Consider the following 17,401-nt stretch of genomic DNA (forward strand, 5'->3'; position numbering starts at 1 on the left):
ATCGGCTCCCTCTGTCCAGCGCCGTTCGCCCGGGTGGCCCCGATGTCCCCGGGGTAAGCGGTGACCGAGGGGCACTGAGGGCAGTGCGGTCCCCCCGCGGGGCAGGAGCGCAGGGTCCCGCCGGGCTGGGGAGGCTCACGCTGCCGTCTGGTGTTTTGGGCAGCAAAAGGCAAGTTTGAATGAACTCTGCACACTTCATGCAGGTGAACTCTGTGCCTGCACGGAGTGCCGTGTCCGTCTGTCTTATGTAAGTGTCTGCTGTGCTAATGAATAATGGAAAAAAATCCCGCGGCATCAGGATGTGTTTAGTTCTAGTATCTCTGTCCTCTCTTGCTTTCTCCCTGTAAAGATTCCGTTCTGAGGAATATAGAGGAGTACAGCCTCGTCATCCCCACCAGCACCGATTCAGAGGGCAGGTTCCTATCCCACTTGGTGTCTGGACCACCAAAAGCACGTTTCAGGAGAGCTGTGGAGGACTTGCAACATGAAGCAGCAAACGAGCAAATATTTTACAATGTCACTGTTTTTGGAAGAGAGTTTCACTTCAGGTTGCGGCCAAACTCCAGGCTGGTGGCCCCTGGAGCAACAGTTGAGTGGCAGGAGGACTCTGAGGAGACTCACATTGAACCTCTCTATGGGAATTGCCTCTATGTTGGGGATATCACTGATTTGCCAAATGCCTCAGTGGCTATCAGCAATTGTGATGGGCTGGTAAGTTACTTTTGTTATTGTATCGAAGATAATGATATTAATTTCCTACAGTCTTTAAATATAAAATGTGTGGACTGTCAGAAACTCACACCTCATATGGTAACTGTGAATGCAAATTAACTAATGTTCCCTTGTGTGGGAATAGCTGTGCTGCACCAGGCGCTGCTTTACAGGCAGTGGCACTAGAAGTTTGAGCACATGCTCTGAGGTAGCTACTCTGGAACAGAGCAGCTGAAACCAGGATTTATGTTGATTTGTGGTAAAGTTACTTGAGGTGGCTGATGCTCTGAAACAGAGGATGAAGTGGGGAGTTCTCAGCATCCTCTTCCACTTCTCACTTCCAGTCTGCAAGGGGAAGTGTTAGAAGAGTTAATCCCAAATAACGGGCTAGACTGCCCTGGAAACAAATTTGATAGGTAAAATAAGTTTTTTGCCCTGGAAAATTTTAATTTATTCAGAGTCTGTTTTCATGGATCTTTTACTTGGTAAGTTTCATTGCCTATTCAAGTGATTGATGGAAAGTTGCAGAAGAGTTTGAGTTTTATAAGCAAAACAGCTCCATGTGATACATTTTGCAAGGCTGTGTGCTTTAAAACTTGCTGCAGCTTTCTGTTCTGGAGTGCATGTTCAGCAGTCAAATTATCACTGTTTGTCCCTGACATCCTAAACTGTTATACTGTCATTTCAGCAGTAATTACTGCACAGCAATTTGTTTAGTGAGAAAAGGGCTATGTTTTTTTTATAATGAACAGTTTATCCAACCAATATTTCCTTGCTGTAGCCTTTAGAGTTTGTAATTTTGAGATTGCTTAATTGTAATGCATAAAGAGCCAGTAGGAGTCAGTTGTATTTCTATTTATTTAGTCATAGGAAGTTGTTCATGTGCTGTGCCAAGAAGATGACGTGTGGAGATAGTATGTTGGCTATCTGAGAATGGAAGGGAATCAAATACTTTTCTCCTTAGTCTTTCCTTCCCTGCGGTTTCTTCTAGCCATGTGCATTCCTGTTTGGAGAAGCAGGTTTTAATGTTGCAGTTGTTTGATGTGGACAGCTGGCTGAGGGCAAGAGGAGCACCAGCACTGTGCAAGAAGAGCTGTTCAGAGAGCAGAGTGTGAGCCTGCAGTCCTGCCTCTGCTGTGGGAGCAGAAGTTCTGTGCTCTCCCCATACCTAGCACAGTTCATTTGTGTCATGCAAAATTTACTTGCTCTTTACTTTTAGAACTGGGGCGGAGCCAAAGCTCTTCTTCCCTGTCCATCTGTGCTGAAAGGTGGAGGAAGATCCCGTTGATGGCTTCTGCTTACCTTGTGCCCTTCTCCTCTGCATAGGTGTTGACTGTAAGGGTGGTGGGGGAGCTTGTTCCTTCTTCCTTCCTGTGTTTGCCTGAGCATGGATTCTTTATATTTAAAAAAGAGGGTCACGATAAAATAGTACAGGAGTTAAAGCCAAAGTCTGGATAAGATTCTAACGGTCCAAGGACTCATGTTGCATGTGAAAGTGACAAAGGGTTTATAAAATGCTGCTCATTTCACATTGGTAAGTAACTTTTCAAAGGCAAAGGAATGAAGCCAGGCCTCAATCCAATGGCACTCATAAATGGCTGGAATCCAGAAAGCTTCCAAAAGAGTGGTAGTTTTCAACCTGTATGCTCAACCCATGTGCCTGCCTTTTCTAACATTCTTGTTTTCATTAGAAGGAGCAAGAGAATTGGTCTGGCACAGGAGCTGCTGCATTCTAACCTGGGTGTCACACTGGTTCTTGCATGACCCTAAAACTTCTGTGGTTCTGCTAATACATTTGGAAATGAATTACTGCTTCTTCCAGTGTGTGTGTACATGGTTAATGTTGCAGGGCAGAGACATGTATTTTTTTGTGCAGGTCACTGAAGCCTTCCTGCAGGAAGCATTACCTCAATACCTTTAAGCATCTGGCCATAATGATTTCCCTGAGATTGTGCAGTAAATCTGTTGTGGAACAACAAATTGAACTCCAGTCCCTTGGGTACTATGTTCCATCTCTACCCATTCCCTCCATCTCAGTTTCTTTCTTTCTTGTGGGGTGAGAGCGTAAAACAGATTATCAATAGAATTACACAAACTCCAAGAAATGATACCAAAAGCCACTGCTCCATGGACAGCAATAATGAGCAAGTAACCCACTGAAAGTTAATACTGCGTGCAACTGTCTCTCCCTTTCCATTTGTATTTCTTGTGTTTGCAAAGAGTATGGAAGAGACTTTGGAGTAATGTATCACCAGCAAGACATTCTTAGAGACCACTGGGCTGTATGCTTTGCTTTGGTTTATTGGCATTTTGGATGTGAACTAAGGCATGGACAAAGTTATTCTCAGCTGGTTTTCTATGTCCATTTTTTACTTCACACCTAGTTTACTCCAGTGGAGAAATTCCTTGGTATCATGGATTTTTTTTTTCAGTTGCCTGACAATATGCAGTGTTCCTGACATATCCCAAGTATTTCCATCTCCTTTTCCAGGTTACTCTGGAGATGGGGATGGTGGAGCTCTCTGACAACTGAGTTGTCAACTGACACGTGTTGGAGTTGTTTGTTACAAACTTGCTTCATTTAATTCCTAGTATTTTCTTGAAGCACTTGCTTTTGAAGGTGGTTTGACATCTGTTTATGCTTCTGGTGGTCTTCCAGCTTTTGCATCAGACATCAGGGCTGAAATAATACTGGAATTGAAGTTTCCTAGTTTGAGCTTTACATTGCAAACTTTAGTTGACTGAATCTGGTTTAAGTCAGCAAATGCATCTGCCACCTTGCCAACTTCTGATGTTATTTCCTCTGAGCATCCCCTTTGGTTTGCACTTTACTGCCAACTGTGTCTTATTTTCCAATAATTGTCTGAGAAGAGTCTGGCTGGTGGAATTGGTATTACCAAATGAGAAGTTGTTGGAAGGCAGTTACACAAGAACAGTAGATCTGTGAAGAGATTTTTTAACTGTACTAGCAGTGATGAAGGTTTTAAATCTGCAATAATTATAAAAACTGAAGTGGTACAGTGAATGCATATGCAGAATTATCTGCTGCCCTGACTGAGGAGATACAGGAACCTGTGAGTACCCAAACTGTGTATCAGAAGTCCATGACAAAATTAGTTTTACTAACCTAAAAGTCAAATCTGAGACAGATGAAGAGAACTTCTGAAGTATGAAATCTAGGTGTGTTTTCAGAGCTGAAATGATTCTTTACAGATCATTGGAAGGTTGAAGCTAATCAGTAGCTTTTTTTAACAGCTCTCTGAATTATGTCTGTGAGTTTTACCGTATTAAAAAAAAAGTTTTGTGAAAGCTTTCCCACTTAAGATAAAAACCTCTCTGGACAACTTGGTATCATCTTGGTTGGCCTCATAGCATTCAAACTGATTCTCAACTGAGTGGGCAGAAGCAGCATGGTCAGCTGTCCATAGCCTGCAGGCTGTTGTGGAAGGTATTGTGCTTTGAGTATGTTCTTGGTCCTTGGCCAGACCCTCGTGAATACAGCTGGAGGATGAGGGAGCTGGCTGTCCTCTCCAAGGGTTGTGAAGGAGAAGTGGTTGAAGGCTGTGAAAAATGCCATAACCCAATAAAAAGTTAGGATTATGCGAATCCTTCCTGATAATTGCGTGTACTATGGGAACTCCCTTTCTTAACCCCAGCAGATGAATCTGCTGTTGTAGTAGAACTCTATGCATGTGGATTTCTGATTTTTGATAAGGTCTTCTGCAGTGCTTGAGGCAGATGTGTCAAAAATGTCTTCTTCAGGTTTATGGGTTGTCAGTATTTGGTTGTGGAAATTCAGAGATGTAAATTCTCTCTCATTCTCCTTGTAAAAATTTGTAATTCGTGAGCTAGAACGTGTGCTTAGACACAAGCAGATACTGGAGAAACACAGTATGAACATCACATCTGAAATGGAGTTCTCTCCCATTCTCCTTGTAAAAATTTGTAATTTGTGAGCTAGAACATGTGCTTAGGCACAAGCAGATACTGGAGAAAGACAGTATGAACATCACATCTGAAATGGATAATGAGCACATGATTAAATTAGGCTGCAGTGCAGTGCCTGACTTACTTACAGGATCCTGGAAGACTGAGGATCACAACTTCATGATGGACAATCAGTGTCATCCAGCACCCATTGAAGCAAGTGAAGGAATATCAGGTTTGATAACACAACGTGATGTCCTAGCTCTGCTTCATTAGTATAATCCTCTTCCTTTTTCAAAAGTTAAAAGATCAGCTCTCCAAAAATGTCACCATATTGTCATTAAAATGGAAAGTTATTAGGAGAAGATATATAGAAACTAAGCTATTCAGGACATCTGTGGCTGTGTGTTTTCTTAATGAGCTGTAGCCATTAAATATCTGGGGGTACCAGGCCACAGTCACCTTGCTAGTATAATGGACTTAAGTGTTTCTTCTTCTGTGAAGAGCTGGGCAGGGTTTGCTCTACAACATTTCAGTCGTTACTGTGTGCTGTAATAACCCTCCCAAACTGTTTGAGAGAAGCTGCTGGCTGGCTGCTTGCCCAGATGCTGTTTCTTCTAGAAATGCTTGGGACGCCAGCAGTGCTTTTTCAACTCATGCCCAATGCTAACAGCAGCTGCAGCCCTGGGCTGACCTGGGTGGGTTTGGGGCAGTCCAGTCACTTTACTAACCAGTCATGAATCTTCAGGAATTGGCTGGTGCTTTGGCTGCTGTCAGTATAAGTGCCTGTCTGTCAGTTGTCTCAAGACTTTGTTGTGTATTATTTCTTTTATTAATATTTTCTTTACTGGTTTAAATCAGAGAATCAATTTTTTTTTCCCAGTTTGTATTTTACAGGCATGTATTCATCTAATCTGATCTGTAAATTGTAAATGTGTATAAGCTCAGGTTTAGATTCACCATGTAGCCATTCCAGCTACCCATATGAAATGCCCACCTTTCTCCTTTCTGGGGGAATGTTTCCCCCTCCCTCCTGCCACCTTCTCTGCATTCCTGAAGACATTTAAACACCTTGTGAGACCTATTCTGGTTTAGTATAGTCCTTCTTCACTTTGAGGATGAGCCTGAGCTCTTTGAAGTCAGTGAGTCTTTGGGTTATATTCTTCAATACCTTCCTGACAGAGGTACTTTCTTGGAACTGGACACAGAGCTGAAGTTGAATCTAACTCACCTTAGATGGAACATGTACTTTACCTGGATAAGAGGATGAAGGAGCTGCTCACAATGAATACACCAGGAGAAGGCAAACATGCTTATATAACTGTGTTATTTTTTTTTTTCCTTTTAGACATCCATCTCCTGCTTTCGTATGGATTTACAATTCAGTTTTGTTTCTTTTTTATCTGGTTTTTTGATTACACCAGTTTGTGATGTAGCAAAAAAGCAGAGCTCAAGGTAGCACAATATTATCTTCAAAGTCTGGTCAGGTTGAGTGCCTGACAGTTAAAACAGATGCCTGCTACAAGTAATTCCAGTAATTCCTTTTTTGTGTGCTAAGTTCTTACCATTTATGTTATGATCAGGTTGCTTCCATTTTTAGCAGATTAAAATTGGGCATATATAATCTCTTTATTTGGGAGCATTTTCTCTTTAAATTAAACCAAAATCAAACCAAAGTTGCCATCTGTTTTTTGAGGATTTTTTTGTGCCATGGCAAAAGTCACTGTGGGTCTTTTGCTTTTTGGACAAGTAGAACTATAATACAATGGCAGAAGAAATGCAAATAATTCCTGTGACACATTATAGAAAAAAAGTGTAAAAGCAGAAAAAAGCAGCCCTTGCTCTGCAGTTGGTCAGAGTGGGATCACCACTGACACCTTTTTGATGGGGCTTTTGAATTCAGCTAGGGTCTCTACATATCTAAGCCAAGCATGTATGTAAATTCTAGCACAATCAGAGCCTGACTGCACATTCACATCCACACACATGATTTAAAAGACCTGTGTTGCCTGACAGAAAGAAATGGAGCTGTTTTGATGCCTAACACTCAAGCATGTTAAACATGTTTTCACAGGACAGAGGCTTTGCTTTGTAACCCATTTTCTGGGTTTCTACCATTCATTTTCCTGGCCAACATGAGCCTGGTTGGACAGCCCTTTCTGCTATGTAAATTGCACAGACTTTCCCTTTTAAAAGTTATACTCTGAAACACTGAGATTGTAAACACTATGATTCAGCCACTGACTGGAGTAAATTATCCTCTTCTGTCCTTAAGAGAGAATCTGTCATCAGTAAGTACTGGTTTTTTTTCTTTGCATCTTCTGTGCATGGATCATCTCACCTACATTTTATCTGAGAGCAGGGTAAGTAATTTCCTATATCATCCAGGTGGACACCATCTGGACAGAGTCTCCTCAGGCAGCCAAAACTGGTGGCTTTGTGGTATGTTATAGGCCTTTGGATAAAATATAGGTATTTCCTTATGTCCTGTTTGACCTTGTGTTGCATTGTCCTCATTGTAGTAGTATCTCAGCTGTCCTATTCTCTCTGACCACACAAGAACTAATTTTCGAACCAGAATATTAAACTATGTACATGCAAGGAAATGTGTCCAACAGCTCCTTGTGCTTTCCATCTTGAAAGATCCAAATATAGGAACTAATTTTGAGAAGGTCATAATTGCTTTCTGGGGTAAGCAGAACACCTATTTTGAGAAGTGTGTCCCTCTTCAGCTTCCAAAGGTGTGTCCCTCAAAAAGTACTATTAGCTTACTTAGCTACCAGCTCTCTGCTTCCTCGTGGTGTGGTGAGGTGTTGAGTGTTCTCTGATCCTTTAAAACTCCTGCAAATGGCAAGGCATTCCCAAATTTTGAGTTAATTACATGCTTACTTTTTGCTACAGAAGGTTGAAAAATACTTTGATGGATCAACCAGAATTGCAGCTGTTGTGTGGAGCCTTTTCTCTGCAGATCACACCAGTATTTAATTCGACCTATTTCTGAGTACTTTTTGTTAATGGCGACTGTTGCTTTGTAAGCAGGTCATGCCATTACTTAATTGCACACTAGGACACTTCTCATACTGGGTCTGATTAAAAAAATATCAGGGAGCAGATCTTCAGTCTCTTGTAGGGGGTTGCACAACCTTGCATTGCTTCCCTTGAGCAGCTCTGATGTGCACACCCTCCTTTTTGGATCACCTTTTCCTCTTTATTGCTTTCTTTCTTCCAAAGTTTCAGTAAGTTCTTTAACACATCACATCTGGTTTCTTTAGCCCCTTTATCTGTGTGTGTTTTAAATTCATCTTTGTTTGCAGAGTCTTGACACAGCGGGTTCCCAGTTTTAATAGTCTGCAAATGAAAGGCCCACATTTCACACGCTATTTTCAGCACTGTTCTATTAAACTGTAACATTGAAAAGAAGAGTGTCCTCTTCAAGTGCAGAAGAGCACGTTGCTTCCTCATATCTAAATCACAGTTTCTGCTACAGATCTTCTGAGTTATTCCCAGGTCTCAAAATGTCTGGTATTTTCCTCAGATGTGGAGTTATTGGGAGTTGTAAGTGTGATTCTCAGCATTAATGTTTCTGCTTTTTCTTCTAAGTAACTGTTTTCTGTTTAAAGTAAGTGTTTTAAAATAAGAGCTTCCCTCAAGGAAAAGGCAGACAATCCAGTTCTCTTTCTTGAAGTCTTGAAAATCACCAGGCCAGTGAAAATCATCCCAAGTATGTTGTTTTGAAGGTGTCATTTTACAGTACAGATGAGTTTCTCTTAATACCTTGTGTGTAGTGTGGAGATAGTTTGTGCCCTGGTGTGGGTTACATGGGCTGTCCCTTTCATGGGGCAGGTTCAGTTGCTGATCATGGTAACCTCAGCATCCTTTTATCCTCTCTGATCCCACAGAGAGAACCTGCCCTGCCCAATAATTTATATATCTGCTTTTTTTTTTTTCTCTTCATGTCCCTTGTAGCACTGTATCTACTGATCTGTTTGTTTTCAGAGCTTTTCCTAGCTAAAACTGAAGTCCCATTTGTACAACTTGCTGTTACTTTTTGGTCTTCGTATCCTAAGTGTATTTAAGTTTTTCAGTGTTCCCTTCATGTTTATATTCTTTCTTATTCCCTTTATGTTTATGTTGAATTTAATATTTTGCCCCTTTATTGCTGAACTTGTGACATTTATCTTCAAAATAAATGCATACAATTAATTCTTCACTTAATTATCTGTGGAAAACTCCGAGGTTGAAATTGTCCAGTGTCCTGGGTACTTTCTGACTCTTCCACTTGCATTGTACAATGTTATCACTTCTTAAGACATGGTGAGCTATAAATAGAGCTACTTTAACTTCTTTGCTACTGTCATTCCCTTTAACTTTTCCTGTGGTTGCTACCTGTGTTTGAATTTCATTATATGGTCAGATCACTTTTTCCCAGCGTTTAACCTCTAGCCTGGTGGACCCCAGGGGACAGATTGCAATCTATTTTCTACTGAAATTAAGCATGAAGCCTACTAATCCTGTAATGAGAAAGAGTCAGTGGACATCATTGGTATTTTTGTGGATAAGAAGAGCTCCTTCTACCTGTAACTAGATAGAGCTAATTTATGCAGTTATTTCTCTTCACTAGGTCTGTTGGCTATATGCTTCTACCTGGAACTAGGTAGAGCTAATTTATGCAGTTTTTTCTCTTCACTAGGTCTGTTGGCTATAGGTAGCTGCTGTTATTGCCCTTTAATGATGATGAATGATTTCTACAGTTTTTTGAAGTAATAAAACTGGAGGGAAATGCCTGGCCAACATTTAAACTGGTTTTTGAAAGACATAAAATCAAAATAGCTTCCTGAGGTTTTAGGATAGCACAGAGCCACATCTTGATGTAGGCCCTGAGTCTTTCAGCCTTTATTAGTGTGTTTTCCAGCTTACTACCACTGTAAGAATAATGAAGTGGATACAAGTGGAGAAGAACCTGCATGGCTGATGAGCAGACTGGCCAGCAACTCTTCTGGCCCCTGTTCTTTTACCCCTTCACTTACAGTACTGACAAGAAGCAGCCCATGAAATGGCAGGAGGGATTGAATTTTGTGACTGATACAGCATGTTTCCACAGGAGTCCTGAGTGTAGCTCTCAGCCTGCTGTTTTGCCTGCTTCCCTTTGTTGTGGGTAGTCCCTTTTTCATACCTTCCTCCTCCCTCTGTGCCCCGTGGGCTGCAGCAACAGCTTCCAGCGTGTCCAGTGGAGCTCTGGGCATGTATGAGCCCCTTAGGCAAACCCATCCAAAGACACTTGGACACTGCACACCCAGAAGGACAGAGGCTGCAGATTCAGGGCTACTCTTGAATAATTTGGTCTGTAGGAGGGATTTCTTTTTCAACTTGTGCGATTGAACGCATGGGGTTTTTTTTTTTGCATGCTATAAGGAGTATTGGACACTATGGGATGGAGAAAGTCAAAATAATATGTCGAGTCCAACAGGAAAGAAAGTCTGATTTTCTTGGGAGTAAAACTATTTCAAGAGCTAAGCATAGAATAAACCATTTACATTTCAATACAAATACAGTAAAATTATGGAATTTAGAAGGGAAGAGGGAGATCACCCATTTTACTCCAAAGACTAGCTAAATTTTTAGATTGGAGATTAAAAAATCCTTCACCAAAAGGGCTGTCAGGCATTGGAACAGGCTGCCCAGGGAAGTATAGACATGGCATCTGGGGCATGGTTTAGTGGTGGCCTTGGCAGTGCTGTGTTAATGGTTGGACTTAATGATCTTCCAGGTCTTTTCCAACCTAAATGATTCTGTGACTCGAATTTGTCTGATATTTCTCCCATATGCAAAAGACAGAACTGACATCCAATACCTGCCCTAAGCAGATGCACCTTCTCTCACAGTGAAGTGTGTGACTCCCAAGACTTGTACAAGGCCTTGTGCCCATGGCCATTGCATCACTTGAAGGGCAAAACCATTCACAGGACAGAGCCTGTAGTTTGGAAAAAAAGCCTGCAGGAAACGCAGAGATTAACCAAGGATAGGTGGCAGCACAGGCTGTGGTTACTGTTTTAATAGTGGTTTTATTTGTTTGAAATCATGGTTTTTGGGTAAATCATGTTCATCTAACTCATAGGCAGAAGAATATACGTCTTCATTTTTTCAGAGTGTTAAAATTGCTTGGCCTTTTTTTCTTTCTCCAAGCAGAGGAGCTGTGGAAGGAATGTGAGAGATGTTGTTTGGAAAGCATTCTGCAAACCAGAATGTATTTAAGAAACAGTCTTTGAGAAATAAATCACTACCTGATGATGAAGACAGCTGAGCTGGGCCAAGAGTCTTTCACGTGCCAACACTCTCTCACGTGACAGGAGTTATACTGGAAGCTGACAGGCTTTGAAGCTTGCAAGTCTGAAAATGTCTGAAAATTTTTGTATACTTCAAGTAATATCTAGATAAAGTCATGTCTTTCAAACTTTTCAAAACAACTCTCTGTAGAACAGTGTGAACCTACCTAAGGTCACAATCTTTTACCTATTGGGAACAAAAAAACCCTCAAGCAGAAATTTTACACCACTTCAGTTCAATACCACTAAAGAGGTTAGGGATGAAGAAGTTTTAGGGATGAATTTGGATTGATTTGAGATTTATAACCAAGCTTGAAATCAGAGTTTCCTAATAGATTTAGATTCATTGTAAAAATGGCAAGTCCACCATTCTTCAGTAAACCAAAATATTTAATTCCCAGATAAGTGCTAGAGGTGTCTGTCAATATTACATTTGTTTGCAAAGTTACAGCACATTAAGGCTGATAAAAGCAAGTGTAAAAATGGGATTATTCAAAGGATGATTTACTACTCTGAAAGAAGAATATGAAACTCGGTCTGGATAAGTAATATACAAGCAAAGAAAGACAAGACAATTTACAAGATGTTTTGAATTAATTTAAACTCCTCAGTAGGAAAGGGTAATGAATTTGCTACAAAAATAAAGTCCTTAGTTCACTGCAGTCAAATTAAGGCCAACAATAATCATACATATCTTATAAAATGGAATAAAAATGCTGAACCTATGAAAATATAGTATAATTATTGCATTTATCTAACCAGAAAATCACACAGAAAAAACCCCAGGTCTCTGTTAGTGTTTGTGTCATGATCCAGCATCATTTTGCATAAAGGCTAGGGAGGTTCCATGGCAAGTAGCTAATCTTTGGGTTTGTTCCAAAGCTGCTAAAGTGAATGTGTTTAGTTTCACTGGCTCCATTTGGCTTTGTATGGGCAGGTTGATTAGCAAAGAATTTAGGACAAAAAGCAGGCCATGGAGTATTCCACATCATAACCTTGTCTCTCTCCTTGTTCTCTGTCCCCTGGTGCAGTGGTAGTGGTGAGGGAGGTGAGTACGAGAGGCTCAAGTGCAGCTTTTCCCATGGCTGTTTATATCCCGTATGCTGGATGGAACAGGACAGAACTGTGTGCTTCTAAACCTGAAATAGCTCTGTTAAACCTTCTTCCCCTGCTGCCTCACACCACATCCCCACCACAGAAGAGGTGATGCATTAAGCAAGGGGGAGGGATCAGGAGAAATGCTCCTCTAGTCCATGCCAGGAGGATGAGGCAATTCCAGCTGCCTTGAATTTGCAGGCTCATTCTGACAGCTCTTCTGTCTCCTTCTTTCTATGAAGATGGGACCAGAAAGGAGAAAGATTTTCCTGTTTTCTAAGGCTGCTCCTCTTTGCTTCTGCACTGCTGGAGGTGTGGTGCTGGGAAGAACTTTTCTCTGCCTAAGATGTTAGCTCTGACCTCAATAAAACTAGCATCACTTGCAAAACCCCCCACAAATGCCAAATACATCCCCCCCAACAAAAAACGCCAAATCACAAGAGAGAACAACATGAGAAAAACTCTAATTGCACATCTGTTCAACAGACTTTTGTGATAAGTCAGCTACAGCTAATTGAAACTCCTGGATCGTAAATATGCTTTCAGCCAAAGTGGAGTTTACTTTCCCTGATGCAATCTCCTTTCAACTCCCCATTGCGCTCTGAGATTCTGGTGGTGGTCAGGATTCCAACAATCTGTCACTAGATGGAAAAATTAGAAGTTGGGTCCATTCAATTATAATGAGCCAAACCTCTGTTAATCTGCCTCGTCGTGTCTCCACGGATTTCTAGGAGCTCTGTCACTTTGCATTAGCTGAGGATCTGGCCTTATGTAATTAGATGTTTTCACACTCTTCTGGTGACATGCCCTCCTCCGACAGGCTGGATCACAGCTTCCATGGTTTGGAAAGAGATACACTCCTTCTTGGGAGGCAGTGGGACACACAAGATCCGTGCATGAGATTTCATCAAGTAATATATTCAGGATTTGTTTACATACTTGGATGTGGCAAAAGGCATTGGAAGAGGAGACTAGGAATCCCAGGGTCTTTGTAGGTTCTCTGGGTCCTTGGTCTTGGGTGGGCAGATGGGTTAAAGACAGAGCTGCGGGCGCTGCTTGTTCTCACACAGAGCGTAGGCTCACTGAAGGCCTCGTGGCTTCCTGTCTCTGAATTGCCATTCTGACGTAATTTTTGTGACATTTTCATGTTGTTATGCAAGCCTGTAGAAATCATGACAGGACTAGCAAAACTGTTGGATAAATACGACGTTAGTAATGTGAAATTTCATCTGTGATGGATGTACTTAGGTCTTCGAAGGATTTAGCTGCTTCTGGCAATTTTGTGTTCCTTTGGGGTGTTTCAGAGAGGTGTTTGCTCTGACTTGTGGGCTTAAGAAATATTTGTGCCTAGGTAACACTTTTATAGTGCACGTCCAGAATGAACTCCATGAAGTCTTTAACCCAAGGACATAATTTTGGAATATTTAATCGCTGCTTGCAAGCTCTACAGTAGACTCTAGCTATCCTACTGTGAGAAACTGTTGGGTTTTTCTCTTTCCATTTTATATTTGTTTATATTAAGACCACTTTTCACTGACGTCAGAGACCTATCAGGTCAAATCTAATCCTCTATATCTCACGGTGTACAGGCTAGATTAGCCCTAATACTTGTGTTTTTTAGTCTGTGTGGAGGCAGCTTTGACCTTGTGATGATGTCCTCCCTGAATCTGGTTCTAGGTGATAATTGAGCCTTGTAGGTTCTCACTCCTCACCTTCACAGAGCCAAGGACCATGTCAGCATCTCTCCTTTGCAGAGGAATGTGGAGTAAATGGGACATCTTTGAAACTGCTGCCAAGGGGTGGTGAATTCGCTCCACCACAGTTAACGGGTTTGAATTCCAAAGCTGCACAGATTGTTTGAAAGGCTACCTCCCTCCCCACAGGCTGCTGCTGGGCTGGTGGGCAGTTCTGCTCTCCTTTTCATGAGCTGGAAAGACTTCCTTCACTGGGGAAAAATGCACTGTGGTTCCTGCGGGGAAGTGTAGTGTTCAGAGCAGTGAGATGACTGTCTCTGTGTGGGATTTGGGGAATAGGAAGGGATGGGTCAGTAAAAAGGCCAAAGGAAAGAGCAGTTAGAGACATCTGATCATTGTCAGCAGGGCAAGATGCTGAGCCCTGGAACTGGAGTGCTGAGGTGATGAGAATAGCTTATGAGTAGCCCGTGCAGCAGAACACTGTATTTCCTGGCAATTCACGACAGAATCCTTGTTCAGTCAATACTCTTCCTTTAATGAGTACCTCCAGGAGGGAGAATAAAGAGAGAAGTCATGTCCCCATTTACCCTCATGGCTAGTCCGTGGGGCAGGGATGGAACAGTGACTCCATTTGATAGCAAATGGAATTTCTTGCATCTCCCAAACCAGCACATGTGTCAGTACAAGGTGAGTCAGGGTTGCCCAGAGGCACTGGGCAGATGGGAGCAAAGAGCTGGAGACACAAGTACACACCTCCAACGTGTCCTGTGTGCTGCAGGACAGTCCCCTACAGAGCTGCTGTGATTGATTCCATGGAAGGGTTCACAGCTCCAGCCTAGAAGCAAGTGAAGCACCTCTCATCCTCATCCTGAGTGTTCCTCATTCTCTATTAACATTCTGCCTAAGCTGATTTCAGGGAAAGTTGTCTCCCAGCCTACGGTGCTGCGAGGCTGGACTAGTGTGAAATAAAATTCCTTTCAAAACCAACAGCACAATTTTGGTTCTTTTGTTTAGGCTTTTGGGAATTTAAAAAAGTATTCTGTGGCTCTGTCGCTGAGTCAGCATTGGTGGGATGTGATTTCTGAATGTGAATTCTGTGGTCAAACTTTACACAAAGCTTTCATGTTTAATGTGCCAGTCAATTAAAGCATGCTGCTATGTAAGAAATGATGTGGTGGCTTTGTGTGGCTTGCTTGGTATTGCCAAAATGGGTCAAAAGTATCAGGAGAAGGTTTAATATCCCTGTTTACATAGTGTCATTTTGCTTGCAGTGTGGTTCATTAATCTTTGCAGTGACTAGTGTATACTCTAAGAGCAGAAAACCTTCTCTCTACTCTCTGTGACAAAAATAGCCAGTGCTCTCTTCTGCTGACTTGATTAAAGTGGTTCTGGAGGTTCAGCTGTGTTACATGTCATCCTGACATGTCATACTGAACAGAGATTTCCTGAGCTGGGCACTGCTTGTCCTGGTGCCACCTGTTCAGGAGTGGATGTAGTCTGGCCAAACAGCCTTCATGGCTTAATCATGTTGGAAGTTTTCTTCAGAGCAGCCCAAAGCCCCTGTGTTGGCACAACTATGGTGAAAAAGAATAAGTCTTTGGGGCAGGATCCTTTAAACTCAGGTGTATTGCCAAGTCTGTTCTCCCCCAGAAGAGCTTCAGGAAGGTATAACCTTCTGCTGTCCTAATCGTGGGAACGTTTTTCACAGCAAAGCATTGTATACATTAAGATTCCTTCTGACACTTTAATCACACTGGCAAAAAAAGGGCTGTCCAGCTGTTTCTATAAGATGTTCAATAATGAGATTTACTTAAAGCGAGGAGAAACCTTAGGAGTGTTTTAAGATTGTACTTTTAAGTGTAAGCTTGATGTATCTATTCTTTTCCTAAGGGTGTTTCATTTGATTCTGGTATTAAATCAGGGGTTGGTCCAAAGCCCGTTAACATAAATGAAAAGGGTTTTATTGACTTTGATGGGATTTGGATCATGCTGCACTAATTAAATAGTAAAGTATCCATTAGCAGTGAAGAAAACAGAAGAGGGGAGAGCCAAATACTGTTGTGATGAACCCTGTGAAGTTGAGTGAACAGCAGCCAAAGTCTCAGTATCTTTACAGATGAGGTTTTCCATGTTTCTCTGCCACAGTCCTTCTGACACAGATACACTGTGGATTTTTAAGTGAACTGAATTTATAAAGATCCTTACATTAGTTCTGCCTGTTTTCAAGTTTTCATGGACACTTTTTCAATGAAGGCAATAATAATTTTAAAAAAAGGGAAGTGAGGTGTGACAGAAAAACAATATATGCCTTAAACAACATTGAAATCAGGTACTAATAATTTGCACTTACTCTGCTTGAATATTCTTGTAAGATTCTTTAGGAACACAAAGTTTCTAGATTCCAAAGAAAAGTGAAACAGCTTTTACTGATGCTATAAGTAGAAGGTAAGAGGAAAGGTAATATACTATGCATCTGGAAGGTTTGCCTAAAAAAATGGGTTGCAGTAAAAGAAAATTTTCAAAGGATGCTCTGGAACCAGCCACAGAATCAATCCTGTATAGACAGCTTAAAAACACAGTAATAAATAAATTTATATGCAGTGCCAGATGGATGTTAAAAGGATCTGGCATTTCAAACTCAGAAATGCTGTTCCTTGTTCCTTTCTGTGACCCATTTTGCCTGGGTGGCAGCAGTGGCCCTTGAATTCAGTAGCCTAGAGCAGTGTTGAGACAGCGAGGTCAGGACTAACAACAAGCATTTACGGGAGTTTCCTTAGGACAGTAGGATGGGTGGGAAACCCCAGACATTTTAAACAAGTTGGATGTGTTGGGATTTAACTGCAACCGTGTAAGCTGAAGTTTTGAGGACATTAGGTGCCCCTCTGTGTTTGGATGTCAGTTCTCCTTAGGCATCTTTGACAGTACAGCCCAAACGAGACATTTTCTAAAAACAACTTTCTGGCACTGTTTGCCTGCTGATGCATTCACTGAAGGGTTGTGCTTTCAAGCCAGTTTGCAAGGTTATTTCCATTTCAGATGTTTGTCTTCAGGCTTGCTAGTGCCTACTGAACATCCCCTCTTAAACTCAGCAAAAAAAAAGGTCTTCCCACCTTCACTGCTCAGGTGTTTATGAAGAAATAATGTCTGCAATTTGGTTTAGTTTTTTTTTAAAGTTACCAAGCAAAAATGCTGATCATGCCACGATGATACTGTGACAACATCTTCTGTGTTTGTAAGCATCATTTGGCCTTCTAATTGCAAAAAATCATGAAGGTCTTGTCAGGTACAGATGCAGATTGGAGATTAATTAAGTGGAATTGTAGATTTTCCCCTTTCGTGGTAGTCAAAAATCCCAAACAAATGAATGCTCTAGTAAAATGAAATTTCCTAGAATACTCAAAAAAGGAAAGGATGAAAGACTCAGTCTCAGGCCCAGCAGCTCAGATGTTCTTCTGTGCTTCCAAAAATAAAGCTTCTGAAGTTGAACCCCATCTCCCCTTTTTATAAATCTTCCATTTCAAATCTAGTGGATACTTAACAGAAAGTTACCAGAAGAAAAAATATGGCTTTATGTTTTATGCTAGAAAGTTTAAGTGGAAAGTTTTTTTTTTTCTTTTGAGGAGATGGATGTGTAGGAATTGTGGTTTAGAA

General features: G+C 41.4%; 1 protein-coding gene across 1 annotated transcript in view; it reads left to right on the forward strand.

Annotated features, from left to right (window-relative positions):
* Positions 1-349: 349 nt before the first annotated feature.
* The window catches only part of ADAMTS2 (ADAM metallopeptidase with thrombospondin type 1 motif, 2), a gene marked incomplete at its 5' end in the record, with an annotated part of 173,290 nt that continues 156,238 nt past the window's right edge, over positions 350-17,401 (forward strand). The window contains one exon of the mRNA XM_009070951.1: positions 350-711. Within this exon, the coding sequence (XP_009069199.1) occupies positions 350-711 (362 nt within the window). The remainder of the gene's footprint in view (positions 712-17,401) is intronic.

This window comes from Acanthisitta chloris, unplaced genomic scaffold, assembly GCF_000695815.1.
Source record: "Acanthisitta chloris isolate BGI_N310 unplaced genomic scaffold, ASM69581v1 scaffold1470, whole genome shotgun sequence".
In the NCBI taxonomy this organism is placed as follows: domain Eukaryota; kingdom Metazoa; phylum Chordata; class Aves; order Passeriformes; family Acanthisittidae; genus Acanthisitta; species Acanthisitta chloris.